At 45.3% G+C, this 15,648-nt stretch overlaps 2 protein-coding genes across 2 annotated transcripts; both read left to right on the top strand.

Moving 5' to 3' along the window:
* The first annotated feature begins 2,692 nt into the window (after positions 1–2,692).
* LOC119565270 (olfactory receptor 52B2-like) lies at positions 2,693–3,631 on the top strand. Its single transcript, XM_037889768.1, has one exon. The coding sequence runs from the start codon at positions 2,693–2,695 to the stop codon at positions 3,629–3,631; it is 939 nt and encodes a 312-aa protein (XP_037745696.1).
* Positions 3,632–10,285: 6,654 nt separating this feature from the next.
* LOC122462433 (olfactory receptor 52D1-like) lies at positions 10,286–11,224 on the top strand. The gene has a single exon (XM_043525568.1). The coding sequence runs from the start codon at positions 10,286–10,288 to the stop codon at positions 11,222–11,224; it is 939 nt and encodes a 312-aa protein (XP_043381503.1).
* Positions 11,225–15,648: the final 4,424 nt, after the last annotated feature.

Below are 15,648 nucleotides of genomic sequence, written 5' to 3'. Positions count from 1 at the left end.
TTCCACCCAACCATCAACATCAGCCTGGACCAGTCCACATAAGAGATCCACTTCCTGGATATTACAGTGCAAATAAGTGATGGCCACATAAATACCACCTAATACCAGAAACCTACTGACTGCTATACTTACCTACATGCCTCCAGCTTCCATCCAGGACACATCACATGATCCATTGTCTGCAGCCAAGCCCTTAGATACAACCGCATTTGCTCCAATCCCTCCAAGAGAGACAAACACCTACACAGTCTTCAAGGACTCTTAAAACTATAATACCAACCTGGGGAAGTGACGAAACAGATTGACAGAGCCAGCCAGGTACCCAGAAGTCACCTACTACAGGACAGGCCCAACAAGGAAAATAACAGAACACCACTGGCCATCACCTGCAGCCCGCAGCTAAAATCTCTCCAGCGCATCATCAACGATCTACAACCTACCCTGGAAAATGGTCCCTCACTCTCACAGACCTTGGAAGGCAGGCCAGTCATCACTTACAGACAGCCCCCCAACTTGAAGCAAATACTCACCAGCAACTACACACCACACCACAGAAACACTAACCCAGGAACCAATCCCTGCAATAAACCCCGTTGCCAACTCTGTCTACTCTAGGGACATCATCATAGGACCCAAGCATAAAAGACACACCATCAAGGGCTCATTCACTTGCCCATATACTAATGTGATATATGCCATCCTGTGGCAGCAATGCCCCTCTGCCAAGTACATTGGCCAAACTGGACAGTCTCTACATAAAAGAATAAATGGACAGAAATGAGACATCAGGAATGGTAACTTTAAAAGTGGCCATCCTTCAAGAAAAAAAAAACTTCAGAAACAGACTTCAAAGAGAAACTGCAGACATGCAATTCATTTGCAAACATAACACCATTAATTTGGGCTTGAATTGGGACTGGGAGTGGGCCACATCCACCCTGACTCTTTTGGCCTTGTCAACACTGGTTCTCCACTTGTAAGGTAACTCCCTTCCTTTCATGTGCCAGGATATTTATGCCTGTATCTATAATTTCCACTCCATGCATCTGATGAAGGGGGCTTTTTGCCCATGAAAGCTTATGCCCAAATAAATCTGTTAGTCTTTAAGGTGCCACCTGACTCCTCATTGTTTTTGTGGATACAGACTAACACGGCTACTTCTCTGATACTGTTTAGCCAATTATCCCTTCATGCCCCAAATATTGTTCAATCCCACAAGAGTCCCCATCGTGTAAACTTCACCTAAATTCTTTGTTCCTGGATGTATATATCTACGTGGCCATATTAGAACATATATTTTTTGCTTTGACCTAGTTTACCAGCCAATCCAGATTACTCTGAATCAGTGACCTGACCTCTTCATTATTTACCATCCTCCAATTGTTGTATCATCTGCAAACTTCATCAATATCCAGACATGAGAATGGATAGTATCTGAGTTGGTGACTTACACTTGTCGGTTAACACCTGCAACTTATAACTCAGACAAAGCTGTCTGTCACCAAAAGAAACAGGGGAAGTAACAGAGATGCAGGCCTGTTGGCCTAAATAACAAAGACCCTTGCACCCTTTATGCCCGTTCTGTTCAGCACAAAGTCATAGGCCAGCATGATAATGACTGTTTCCATGGTGGACACTTGGCTCCTTTCCAACATAGGAATGGCAGAGTGAAATAAACCTATGGTCGATCTAATCCAGTGTCCTCCTTCTGAGAGTGACAGCCTCAGGTACTGCAGAAGAAGGTGTAATAAACTTACCAGTAGGTAGATGGGGGGGGGGGGTGACTTAACCATCAAGAGGCTGTGACCCTAGTGCCTAACAGCTAGAGATTGGCTTGTGACCTGAAACATGTGGATGTATAGGCTTTCCAAAATATTTATTTAGCTCTCACTATTGTCACTGGAAAGTCTCATTATCCACGTAAATGTCCAAACTCTTGCTGATTCTTGCTTACCTCATGGCCTCAACTACCTCTTCAGGTAAGGCGTTCCTCAGTCTATTTTGACATTGAGTGTAGAAAGCATTCTTTATTTATCTATTTTCATTTTGCCACATTTCCGTAGAATTGAATGTCCACTTGATCTTGTTTTATAAGACAAGGGAGAACGCATTCTTGATAATCTCTCTACCAGTCAGACTATTATAGACTTTTCGCGTGCCCACTATCATTCATCTTCTTTGTAAAGTAACAAATCCAACATTTTCAACCTCTCCCCTTATGAGAGTTGCCCTGAGCCCTTAATTATTCTCTTTGCCCTTTCCTGATGCCCTCTAGTTCTGCAATATCCAGCGTGAGAAGGGTGCCCAGTCAGACACAGGGGAGTCCAGAGGAGGGTGAAACACTGAATGATTGATCTGATGACATTGTATTTTCTGTATGATTTCCCACCCCACTCCTCCTGGATTCCAAAGTTTTGCTGAGTTTCTGTCTGTGCTTGCACTGAGAGCAGGGTTTCTCATGGCTTGGTTAGCTCCATCTCAGGACTTCTCTGGACTTCACTATAACCAAAATAATCTTGTGTCGTCTGTAAATGTTACCACCTCACTTCTCGCTCCCCTTTATAGACTGTTAATAACAATAAAATATTTACCCTATTATTTGTTATAAAGTGTGTAACCCCCCTCGCTGTGCTTCTCTCTCTTCACAGGAACCTGGAGCATTTCTGAGCCTGATTGACACACTGAGAACTTCATGGCACCTTTCAACCTCACCGCCTCTAACACTTCAACATTCATCCTAATGGGCATCCCTGGCCTGGAAGCTGCCTATGTCTGGATTTCCATCCCTTTCACAATGTTCTACATTATTGGCCTGTTGGGAAATGTTATGCTTCTGTATGTTGTAAGCAAAGAGCAGACCCTGCACAAGCCGATGTACCTGCTGCTATGCATGCTGGTGCTAACAGACATCGCCACATCTACCGCCGTTGTGCCGAAGACATTGTTTATATTTTGGTTCAATTTCAAAGGCATTACTGTGGGTGGCTGCCTCACCCAGATTTTCTTCCTTTCCATGGTTTCTGTTATGCACTCAGCCATCCTTGTGACAATGGCCTTTGACCGCTATGTTGCCATATGTAACCCTCTGAGATACGCCACCATCCTCAGCAAAGGAAAAATAGCTAAGCTAGGGCTTCTATGTTTGATCAAAGCTGTTCTCTTCATTCTGCCTATGACCCTGCTCCTGAGCAGGCTGCCATTCTGTGCCAACCACATTATCCCCAACACGTTCTGTGAACCTATAGCTTTGGTGAAGTTATCATGTGGGGACATCACACTCCACAGGACATATAGCTTGGTGATAATGTTTGTAGTCAGCGTGTTAGACCTGTCACTCATTGTCCTGTCCTATGGTCTGATCATCAGGGCCGTCCTCAGAATCTCCTCCAAGAAAGCCCACCAGAAAGCCCTCAACACCTGCACAACCCACATCTGTGTGATGCTGACGTATTATACTCCAGGCCTCTTTGTCAACCTAACACGCTGTTTTGGTCAGGGTATTGCTTCCCACGTTCACATCATCTTGGCCAACCTCTATCTCCTCATCTCCCCCATGCTCAACCTTGTAATTTATGGGGTGAAATCCAAAGAGCTTCGTGACAAATTGGGCAAATACACCTGCAGAATGTGATCACCTGGGGCATGAAGGGTGCTCTGCCCCAGTTTGTCTGAGCTCAGCATTGTAGAGGTTCGCAGTCTGAGAAGTTCCTCACACCTAATGTCTTATCACCACATCACCCAACAGGGCTCTCTCTGCTGCTGAGTTCCCTCTCTCTTGCCATCACCTCACCTCTTTTAGCATCTCCTCTTAGCCCGCAAACCCACACACCCTATCATGTGGCCTTTCCATAACTCTTGGACTACCAGAAGACACTACTGCTTTCTGATGCAATGTGGCTATGCCTTACTCCCTGTATGAAAAAGGTTCTTTATCAGTTTGATGAACAGAAACTCCAATTTGAGACAGGCGAAGAGAAAAGTAAGAAACTACAATGCTGAACTTCTTTATCATTTGTACAGTGATCCGGTGAATGACATTTACCTGATTTTTTTTTTACTTCCAATCCGTCAGGAAACCTGGAGTATAAACCAAATAAAGGCTAACCGCAGCAAACTAATTCAACAGAAAATGTGGACACTGACTACCGTCACTGAATGCAATTAGACATAAATAATATAATAATGCTATTGTTTTGCATTACAAATGTTTTGGGTGACTTTGGGACTATGTTTAATGCCGTTGGGACACTGGGAAACAAGGTTTTGTGGTGTCCAATTTATGGAACACATGCTTGCTGGACGCTAAAATGAATAAGCATCACATTACCTGCACTTGGGACTTCTGGTCTTCTACTCTCTCTCTCTGTGACAAGAATCAGGTGAGAGGCTGAAGGAAAAGCCCTCTGACACCGGATGTCTGCTGTTTGTACTTGGGTGGCTTAGGTAAGCCTGCAGGTAGCTCAGTTTGGGTGTGTGGCAACATCTGCTGTCTTTTTGGGAGATAACAGAGCACGAATCACCAGCAAAACAGTGTGAACAAGGGCCAGCCCTGCTGGGTGATCAGAGGGGTGCGGCAATTCCCATGGCTCCTACTACACCCTGGGGTAACAACCCATCAAACTCATACCGTTCGGAGCTCAAATTAGGCCCCCAGGGACCTGTTACACAGGCATGGGGAAGGGACTGTAGACTGAACAAAAGATCCAGATAAAGCAGTTATTTAGTTCCTTTTCTACTGTGTTCTCACCCCAGCAGGGCATACCTGCCTTAAAAACACCACATTGATTTTGGAAAGATCAACGCAGTATTGAAATTTCATGCTGATCGATCCAGAGACTAGAAGATCGATTAGAACAGTTCAGAGATGATAGATATATATCCTCTTTAGACTGCACAAAGGGATACTCAGAAGCACCATGATGTCAGAATCCTGAGAGAAGAAAGCCTTTTCCATGCCCTTCGGCTAGCATCAGTTCAACATCCTGTCATTTGGCCTCTACAGGGTGGCAATGAATTTCAGAGGCTAATGGACTGGATATTACAACTGTCTGGGCGTTATAAAGTGGTACGCTGCTATGATCAATTGAAAACAGGCTTTGGTCCTGTATCTTTTGGCAGCATTCCCACACATAGTGAACGTGGCAGGACATTAAAGAGCCCTAGACATTGCTAGGCTGAAATGTCTGCAAGACACAGTTTGCCCTGACCATCTGAGCCCCTGTTATCTGTAAATTCTTTCTTCACTCCCAGGGGAAGCTCTCAGGCTGAAGTTCTCCGGGGTCTATTTTTTTTACTCTTTCCACTGCTCATGGAGCTGAGGGAATTATTTGGGAGTCCTGGCCAATCAAAGCGTCTGCAGAGACCGTACAGGGAAATGATAAAGGTCACTGCCCAGCACTCTGAGTGTCAGAGATGTGAGATTCATACACTGATTCTCAGGGCTCTGCCGCCCTGTCACTGTAAGTTTATTTCCTTTCTCTGCTGAGCAGGATTTGGGTGAGTTGCCTGTTTCTGCATTAAAGTTAGTGGTTAGGGCTCAGAAAGGGTTCAAGGTTCATGTCACAAAGCATCTGGGCAGGAATTTACCAGTACAGTGACTTAAATTGTTTAGCATTATCAGAAAGACCAAGTGATTTAGTAGGTAAAATTGGAAGTATAATTGTATTGGAAATAGTTTAGACAAATATTTGTTTTTAAGATCAGTTCCTCGTCTCTTATTGTGTCCTTCTATCTGTTTGAGTAGCTTTCTCTTTTAGGGTGCTGTAGTTTTTTCTCTGATTTGCTCAAGTTTTCCAATTCAGCAATTACAGTACCCTGTTGGGAAGTGCAGCCAAGGCCTCTGCAGTGGGTGTCTCTGTTAACACAAGAATGGGTCACACACTGGTCAGATTCTGCTTGCACATTCTGTGCTCAGTGGGTCACTCCAAATTGACACTGGCCTCCATGAAAGCAAAATCAGTGCCCATGTCTATTGGAATCCATATCTTTCATACCTGGTCTCAGCAGGACACATAAACTTGGTGGTTCCTTCAGACACTTTCAACACCCTAAGAGAATAGCACTCTCTCCAGCCTGACCAGTATCTGTAATTTCCACAGTTCCGAGATGAAAGTTAAACAGGTTAAAGGGTGAAATTTTGGCCCATTGAGATATACCCTATATTCACAGGTAGGGACTTAAATAAATGACCTGATTTACAACAACCGTGGTCCTCCAGTGACTTCAGCCGCAGACGTTCTGTGGCCTCTATGGATGGGTGAGCTCATTTGGACCAAAGAAGAACTGACAGGAAAGTTGCTCAAATCTTAAACCCACAGGCTTAGAGGATCAGAACAATTAGAAGAACAATTATTTTTGTTGGGGGCAGAGAGGGGTCTGTTCTCTCCGTACCCCTGCATCTCTGCTTCTGGAGAGGAAGAGAAGAATCAAAAGGCAGTAAAGAGAAAAGCATGTTTCTGGCTCAGAAGAAACCAGGTGGGGTTGGAAATCTCACTGTGGCAGATCCAGGTCTGTGTGTGCGTATGGGGGGACGAGGACGTGCAATATCCAGATCACAGTGGCACTGTAGCAGATTGTCTCTGACACCACCCCACATCTGGACCATCCTTCCTCCTGTTAGGAACCACACTACTGCCTCATAGTAACATCATCAATTGCTAACATGGAAAAGCAGCCTCAGGAAGGGGTGTCCGCGTTTCTAACGGGCTGCAGTACGTTAATGCTTTGTGTCATTTTGAAGAGGAGTGGCTCACACTGGCTCCTTTTAATCTTCCTGTCCTCTTTCCCTACCGCCAGGTCTGTCCTGCTCTCCTTCCCTGCACAGGCTGAGCTGCTGGTGGGGTTTCCTTTGTCTCCCAGAAAGGCAGTCCAGGCTGATCTCCCCCTTTTCCGCAGTGCAGGCCGACACTGAGTTTAACCTTCGTCTGAGGAGCTCTTTCTGTGAGCTGTCATTGTAGGGTCTGGCACCTGGTTTTGGTCTTGGGTAAGGGGTATAACTGTGTGATAGGGCTGAAAGTTGTGGGGTGGGGAACCTACATGAACAAGTGGCCAGTACTGGGGGTTCTGGGGATGGAGCAGGGGGTACATGGGCAGGCGGGGAGCACTGAGGTTATGGGGCAAGGAGCAGGGTTTACATCAACAGGCAGGCTGCACTGGAGTTTGTGAGGGCATGGCGGGACCTTTCTTTGTCCGGAGTGTATTTTGGGGTGGGTGTCAGAGTCTCTTTCTCTTGCCAAACCACAGAACTGCAGTCCAGATGTCACAAGGATTACTCAGCTTGCTTCCCAATTGCTGTTGTTGAACATTAATTATGTAACTTCAATTGATCTTCCTACTGGTGAAGTGACTGATCTTTGCTCTTCAGCTGGATCAATCTCCCATCAGACTCTGACTCCCCCCCCCCCCCGGTCTAAATCTGCTTCCCCATCTCATGCTGCCCTGATTCCAAGAGCACGCTGGTCACCAGTGTCTTCTCCGTGCTCCCCAGCCCTCCCTGGCTCCCACAACCTCTGAGCCGCCCCACGCTCCCCACAACTCCTCCCCTGCTGGGGGTGAGGGGCCTCTAATCACACCTGTAGAGCTTCTCTTGTTACACCCATACTCACTGCAGGGTGCTTCAAAAACTGCTACACGGGAACAACTGGCAATTTGAGAAGTATCCACATTACATAATGAGAGCAGTAACTATGGGAAATGTGAAGGCCTAGATCAATGCAGCTGTCATGTGCAGGAGCCCCTGAAGGCTGACTGAAAAAGTGCGCCACCTGGACAGAGACAGTAAAGAAAGGATGCTCTGGGACCATTTGCCAGCCACTCCTCTTAGTCATTAATAGCAAGGGTTGTACATTTATTCCTCAGCGCAGAGATTTCGTGGACACGAGAACTGGACAGAGGATTCCAGCAGCTGTCACATGAGTGCCAAATACAGAGGTAAAATAACTTTGCTCCCTTACCTTGATATCCCCCTCTTTATCATCCCAGGATCACATGGGCTGGTTTGAGCACAGGGTCACACTGGGAGCTCATGTTTAGCTAATTATCCTTTCTCACCCCAAAATCTTCTTCAGAATCATTGTGTTTCTCAAGATAATCCCCAATCGTGTTAGCATCACCTACATTCTTTGTTCCTAGATTCATATATAGACCTGTATATGACGGGTTGGACCACAGAAACCCCCTTGGGGCTGCCAACTGGTGTGCCAAGACTAATTCTGCTCCTGCTTTCCTGCGCTGCCAGCTTGGGACTTCAGTTCCCTGCCTGGTTTGAACCAGACCCGCTAGCCTGCTGCTACCCCAAACCCAGGTCTTAACCATGTCCCCTAACAGCTGTAGGCTAAACTGAAAGCAGCTTAATAATTGTACCTGTCTTTGACCCTCAGATGCCCAAATCCCAATGGGGTCTAAACCCCAAATAAATCTGTTTTACTATGTCTAAAGTAGTAACAGACAGAACAAAGTGAATTACCAAGCAAAATAAAACAAAACACGCATGCCTATGCCTAATACAGATAAAATCTCACCCTCACAGATGTTTCAATCAGTTTCTTTCTCAGATTGGACGCCTTTCTAGACTGGGCGCAATCCTTTCCCCTGGTACAGTCCTTGTTCTATCTCAGGTGGTAACTAGTGGATTTGTCATGACTGCAGCCCCCTTTTTTCTGTTCCACCATCTTATATAGCTTTGGCACAAGGCTGGAATCTTTTGTCTCCCTGGGTCCCCACCCCTCCTTCTAAATGGAAAAGCACCAGGTTTAAGATGGATTTCAATACCAGGTGACATGGTCACATTTCCTGTGAGACCCCAAGCCTTCATTCCTCGGAGCCTGACTCACAGGAAGGCCTGCAAACAGAGCCATCCACAGTCAGTTGTCCTGGTTAATGGGAGCCATCAAGATTCCAAACCACCATTAATGGCCCATACTTTGCCTCATTACAATAGGCCCTCAGAGTTATATTTCACATTTCTAGTTGCAGATACAAGAGTGATACATTTATACAAATACAATGACCACACTCATTAGATTATAAACTTTGTAATGATACCTTACAAGAGACCTTTTGCATGAAGCATATTTTAGTTACCTTATATTCACACTCATCAGCATATTTTCATAAAATCATATAGAGTGCAATGTCACACTGTATCCCTAAATACTATGACCCTTGTGCCCTTCATGCCCATTCTGTTGAGCACAAGGTCATAGCCCAGCATGATAACATCTGTTTCCATGGTGGACACTTGGCTCCTCGTGAACATAGATATGGTCTTGTGAGTCAGACCTATGGTCAATCAAGTCCAGTTTCTTGTCTCCGACAGTGACAGCCCCACGTACTGCAGAAGGTGTAAAAAACCCAGTAGTAGGTGGATTGGGTGGGATGAATTGACCATCAAGAGGCTGTGACCCTAACGCCTAACAACTAAAGATTCACTTTTGCTCTGAAACACATGGCTGTATAGGCTTTCAAAAATATTTATTTAGGTCTAACTATTGTCACTGGAAAGTCTCACTATCCATGGAAATGTCCAAACTCTTCCTGCTTCTTGCTTATCTCATATCCTCAACTACCTCTTGTGGTAAGGAGTTCCTCAGTCTGTTTAGGCATTGAGTGAAGAAAGCATTCTTTATCTATCTATTTTGATTCTGCCACATTTCAATTTAATTGAATGTCTACTTGATCTTGTTTTATGAGACAGGGAGACACATTATCGCTCAGATCTCTACCAGTCAGTATTTTATAGACTTTCCTCATGTTCCTTCTTATTCATCTCCTTTGTAAGGCAACAATCCAAGGCTTTACAACCTCTCTCCATATGCCAGTTTCCCCTGACCCTTGATCATTCTCATTGCCCTTCCGAGAAACCCCTATTTCTGCAATATCCTGTGTGAGAAGGGTGCACAGTACGACAGAGAGGAGTCCAGAGGAGGGTGAAACTTGACTGGCTGATCTCATGTGATTGTATTTTCTTTATGATTTCCCAATCCCACTCCTCCTGGATTCGAGTGTTTTGCTGAGTTTCTCTCCATGCTTGCACTGAAAGCAGGGTGTCACATGGCTTGGTTTGCTCCATCTGAGGACTTCTATAGACTTGAGTATAATCCGAATAATAATTATGTCATCTATAAATTTTGGCACCTCACTTCTCGCCCCCCTTTCTTGAGTATTAATAACTATAAAATATTTACCTTACTATTTCTTATAAAGTGTGTAACCCCCCTCGCTGTGCTTCTCTCTCGTCACAGGCGGTTTGAACATTTCTGAGCCCAATCGACATACTGAGAAATTCATGGCAGCTTTCAACCTCACGCCCTATGACCCTTCAACATTCATCTTAATGGGCATCCCTGGCCTGGAAGCTGCCCATGTCTGGATTTCCATCCCTTTTGCAATGTTCTACATTATTGGCCTCTTGGAAAATTTCATGCTTCTGTATGTTGTAAGCAAAGAGCTGACACTGCAAAAGCCGATGTACCTGCTGCTCTGCATGCTGGCGCTGACAGAGATCACCACCTCTACGTCCGTTGTGCCAAAAGCACTGTGCATATTTTGGTTCAATTTGAAAACCATTACTGTGGCTGGCTGCCTCACCCAGTCGTTCTTCCTTCCCATGGTTACTGTTATGCACTCAACTATCCTCATGACAATGGCCTTCGATCGCTACGTTGCCATTTGTAACCCTCTGAGATATACCATCATCCTCACCAAAGGACGAGTAGCTAAACTAGGGCTTCTAGGTTTGATTAAATCCATTCTCTTTGTTCTGCCTCTGCCCTTGCTCCTGACCAGGCTGCAATTCTGTGCAAACCGCATTGTCCCCCACACACACTGCGAACCTATAGCTGTGGCAAAGATATCGTGTGGGGACATCACAGTGAACAGCATATATGGCTTGGTGATACTGTTTCTAGTCATTGGTCTAGACCTGACACTCATTGCCCTGTCTTATGGTCTGATCATCAAGGCCGTCCTCACAATCTCCTCCAACAGAGCCCACCATAAAGCCCTCAACACCTGCATAGCCCATGTCTGCGTGATGCTGACATATTATACTCCCAGCCTCTTCTACCACCTAACACAACGTTTTGTAAAGGACATTGCTCCGCACGTTCACATCATCTTTGCTGACCTCTATCTTCTCATCCCTCCTATACTCAACCCTATCATTTATGGGGTCAAAACCAAAGAGCTTCGTGAGAAATTGGGCAAATACACCTGCAGATGGTGATCATCTGGGCCACTGATTTTAAACTCTTGTGACAAGAGGGGAAAGGCTATCTCCTCCTTAATCAAGGGTGCTCTGTCCCAGTTTGGCTGAGCTCAGCATTGTGGAAGTTCAGTCTGAGAAGTTCCTCACACCGAACATCTTATCACTCCATCACCAAGCACAGCTCTCTCCACTGCTGAGTTCCCTCTCTCGGACCAACGGCTGACCTCTTTTTTTGTCACCACCAGCACGCAACCCCCACACAGCCTGTCCCTCGGCCTTTCCGTGGCTCTGACACTACCAGGTAGCTTTCCCTTAGTCCCTGTGTGAACAAGGATCTTTATCAGTTTGATGAACAGAAGCTGCAATTTGAAGAGAAAAATAAGAAACTAAAATTTTCAACTTCTTTATCAATTTTACAGTAATCCGGTGACTGAAACATACCTGATTTTCTTTACTTCTAATCTTTCAGGAAACCTGGGGGATAAACCACAGGCAGACTGTAACAAACTAATTCAATGCAAAATGTGGACATTGACTACCGTCACTGAATGGAATTAGAAGTAAAAATATAATTATGCTTTTGCTGTTTTTTCATTACAAATGATTTGGGCTACTTCTGGGCTCTGTTTAATGCTACCATTTGCCATGTTTGGTTTGAATCACCTGCCATCCATCAATCGGGATGCAAGCACCAGTACTGGAGTTCTGATTTTGACTGAATTGTCATCTCATAGATGTGTTGCTAATGTGGACAAAAGGCTGCTCAGGCTTGTAGCTTTTTTTTTTTAATCAAATCTGTAGTAGGTATGTAACAAAAGCTTTCATTTATTATTTTATGTATAGAGAAATGTGTTAATATAAATAAGTTTGTTTCAAGAAATAGATTGGGCTACTTTCAGGTGAGTTTTTAAGTGACTTTGATCTACTAATGCAGTGGAAATCTGGCAATGCCAGCCAGATGCAGAAGTGCCAGAGAAGCAGGCCCTAAGGCAGAGCTCAGGGGCTATAGCTGGAGCTGACTAGAACTGTAAGATGGGGCAGCACAGACCAGATGTGTCAACAGGAGCCAGGGCAGAGCTAGAGTGGGGAACTTTGGGGCCAGAGCCAGTATAGTGGATGCCAACTATGGCGCAAGTAACACTGCACCCGAGAAAAATATGTAGCTGGGGAGAATAAGGTAGGGCAATGGAATGAGACCCCAGGACAGGGAAACGTGGCCTGATAGGAGGGTCTTGAAGGTCAGACATGGGGGGCGGTGACATGAACCCAAAGTGAGGGTGGATCCTTGGAAGAAGGGCCCTGCCACCTAATATCTTTGGGCTCTGATGCCTTTCTCTAGAGCTTGGGGGTGCCAATTGCAGTATCTTGTGGATATCTTCATGATACAAACTCCCTCTCCTAGCCATCTTTAAAAGTGGAATAGCTCACGAGATCACTTTATCAAAGATCTTCACTGGGCTACCATGGTAACACCCTGATAGGATGCACAGAGGCACAGCTATTGTCTCAGGCTCCCTGCAAACAACTGAATGCAAAAGGCATAATGATATAAATGGGGTATGTGAGTTGGGTGCTCGGCAGTCTAGGTACAATGCTATACCTGTACTATTTGGCTTAGGATGGGGCAAGTTCCTTTGCAAATAGAAGCACTAAAGACTTCAGAGGTTTTTCTTTTTTTAAATTGTAGCTGGGATTGTGGCACATGTGATAGGAAGAGGGCCTGAAACATAAGCCCTTGTAGCAGAGGCCTGGTGTGAGGCCTGCACCTATAAGACAAAGTTAAGTGTGAGCAAGAGGATCACTCACAGAATCTGGCAAGAACAGGGCTGATACTGCAGAAAGACATGCTCCGAAGTAGTTACGTATAAGAATATAGACACAAACACATTCCAGAAAGCTGGGACTAGAACACCTCTTCACAAAACATATTCCTCAATGAGAACAAGAACACTCTGTTCCACCTTGAGGACAGTGGATAGAGATGTTTTGATTGAACCAACATGTGAAAGGTAATGTGCGGTCCCTGGGTATGTCAGAGGATGACATCCTGGTACGTCAGAAGCAATATGTAACTTGTTTGTACTGGGGTATAAAAAGTATCTCAGAGGACATGTCTTTGTCTTGCCTAAGAGATGGTGGACAGTCCTGACACAAACTGAGCCAGTCCATTGCAATGGGCATACATGTATTAGTGTATTTGTACTGGTGGAGCCAGAATATTTAGGACCGCGCTTCGTTGACAATAAATCTGAGCCAATTCCTTCTCTGCGAGCCAAGTCTGTAGATTTATCGGGAAGATCGGTCTGAGCTGGCTGTATGGCCTATCTGGCCAGAGTCAGTACAGCACAAAGAAAGAACATACACACGCAGCCAAACATCTGTCAAGAGCACACAACATGTGCCTTCTAGACAATCGGTCCAGCTCACTGAAGCACATCAAATGGGCCCAACTGGAGTTTTGGTCTTCAGAACTTGGAATCAGTGTCCAACATGGCTCTTAACGTCATCAAAGCATCAGAACCTCAAAAAGGCATCAAGTTGCTCCATAATTCCCACCTTTGTTCCTGTGCGTCTTGTCCCGAGCACTGGGAACCTCACAACATACCCCAGCCAAACGCACAATCCCCTCACAAAAGAACCACACACATGCTGAGTGGGCAGAGGAAATTGTGCCAACAGGGACAGTTGCAGGCCAGAATTGGTGGAAGCCTCATTTCCACCTTATACCTAAAACCCTGCTAGCAACAAAAATTTCATCCATACAGTGGATGGGTCTGGAGTGGGTGCATGAAGGAGGCAGCCAGACCTGTCACTGATGACCAGCGCTGGCAATTCACCTTGTGCAGTTTAGGCAGAGCTACCAAGGAGAGTGACCAAATGCCTTGCTCCATATTTTACTCCTCACAAGCAAGGAAACACCCCTTAAAGCACCAAACAGAACTGAATAAGTATCACAGGGTCTCAGATTCTCAGCAGAGACTTTAGGGCTCTGAGTTACATCCCACATTGTTTGATGTCTTTTCAGGATTTTTCTGAAAGTGATTCACAGAGTGAAACCTTGGAGCTATTGCATGTAAAACCCTGACAAAGAAATGTTAATAGATTCCCATTCAGTTTCAAGGATAGACTACCTCTAGACAGTAGAATAGTACCCTTGGGATAAGAGTGTCAGCTAGCTGTTATTAAGTGGTGTCATAAATATAAAGGGGAGGGTAACCACCTTTCTGTATACAGTGCTATAAAATCCCTCCTGACTGGAGGCATAGTTCTTTTACCTGTAAAGGGTTAAGAAGCTAAGGTAACCTGGCTGGCACCTGACCCAAAATGACCAAAGAGGGGACAAGATACTTTCAGATCTGGAGGTGGGGAAAAGGCTTTTGTCTGTCTGTCTGTGTGATACCTTTGCTGGGATCAGATCAAGGATGCAAGCCCTCCAACTCCTGTAAAGTTAGGAAGTAATCTAGCTAGAAAGTGCTTTAGGTTTTCTTTATTTTGGCTTGTAAATTCGCTGTGCTGGAGGAAATGTGTATTCCTGTTTTAGTGTCTTTTTGTAACTTAAGGTTTTGCCTAGAGGGATTCTCTATGTTTTGAATCTGACTGCATGTAAGATTATTATGGGATACCGGGAGGAAGCACGAGCAGGAGAATGCAGAAGAGGAGGGCTCCTGCCTCATACTAAGAAAGCAGGACAAACAGCAAGTTACCTCAAGTTCCTATACCCAAATGCAAGAAGCCTGGGAAACAAGCCGGGAGAACTGGAAAGGACAGGCAGGGCAGAAAAGGTGGGGGAGTTGCATTGTATGTAAGAGAGCAATATGACTGCTCAGAGCTCTGGTATGAAACTGCAGAAAAACCTGAGAGTCTCTGGATTAAGTTTAGAAGCATGAGCAACAAGGGTGATGTCCTGGTGGGAGTCTGCTATAGACCACGGACCAGGGGGATGAGGTGGATGCGGCTTTCTTCCGGCAACTCACAGAAGTTACTAGATCACAAGCCCCGATTCTCATGGGAGACTTCAATCACCCTGATATCTGCTGGGAGAACACTACAGCAGTGCACAGACAATCCAGGAAGTTTTTGGAAAGTGTAGGGGACAATTTCCTGGTGCAAGTGCTGGAGGAACCAACTAGGGGCAGAGCTGTTCTTGACCTGCTGCTCACAAAGTGGGAAGAATTAGTAGGGGAAGCAAAAGTGGATGGGAACCTGGGAGGCAGTGACCATGAGATGGTCGAGTTCAGGATCCTGACACGGAAGAAAGGAGAGCAGCAGAATACGGACCCTAGACTTCAGAAAAGCAGACTTGGACTCCCTCAGGGAACTGATGGGCAGGATCCCCTGGGAGAATAACATGAGGGGGAAAGGAGTCCAGGAGAGTTGGCTGTATTTTAAAGAATCCTTATTGAGGTTACGGGGACAAACCATCCAGATGTGTAGAAAAATAG

The sequence above is a fragment of the Chelonia mydas genome, chromosome 1, assembly GCF_015237465.2.
Source record: "Chelonia mydas isolate rCheMyd1 chromosome 1, rCheMyd1.pri.v2, whole genome shotgun sequence".
In the NCBI taxonomy this organism is placed as follows: Eukaryota; Metazoa; Chordata; order Testudines; family Cheloniidae; genus Chelonia; species Chelonia mydas.
Note: the sequence above shows the minus strand (reverse complement) of the source record. Positions and strands in the feature narration are given on the sequence as shown.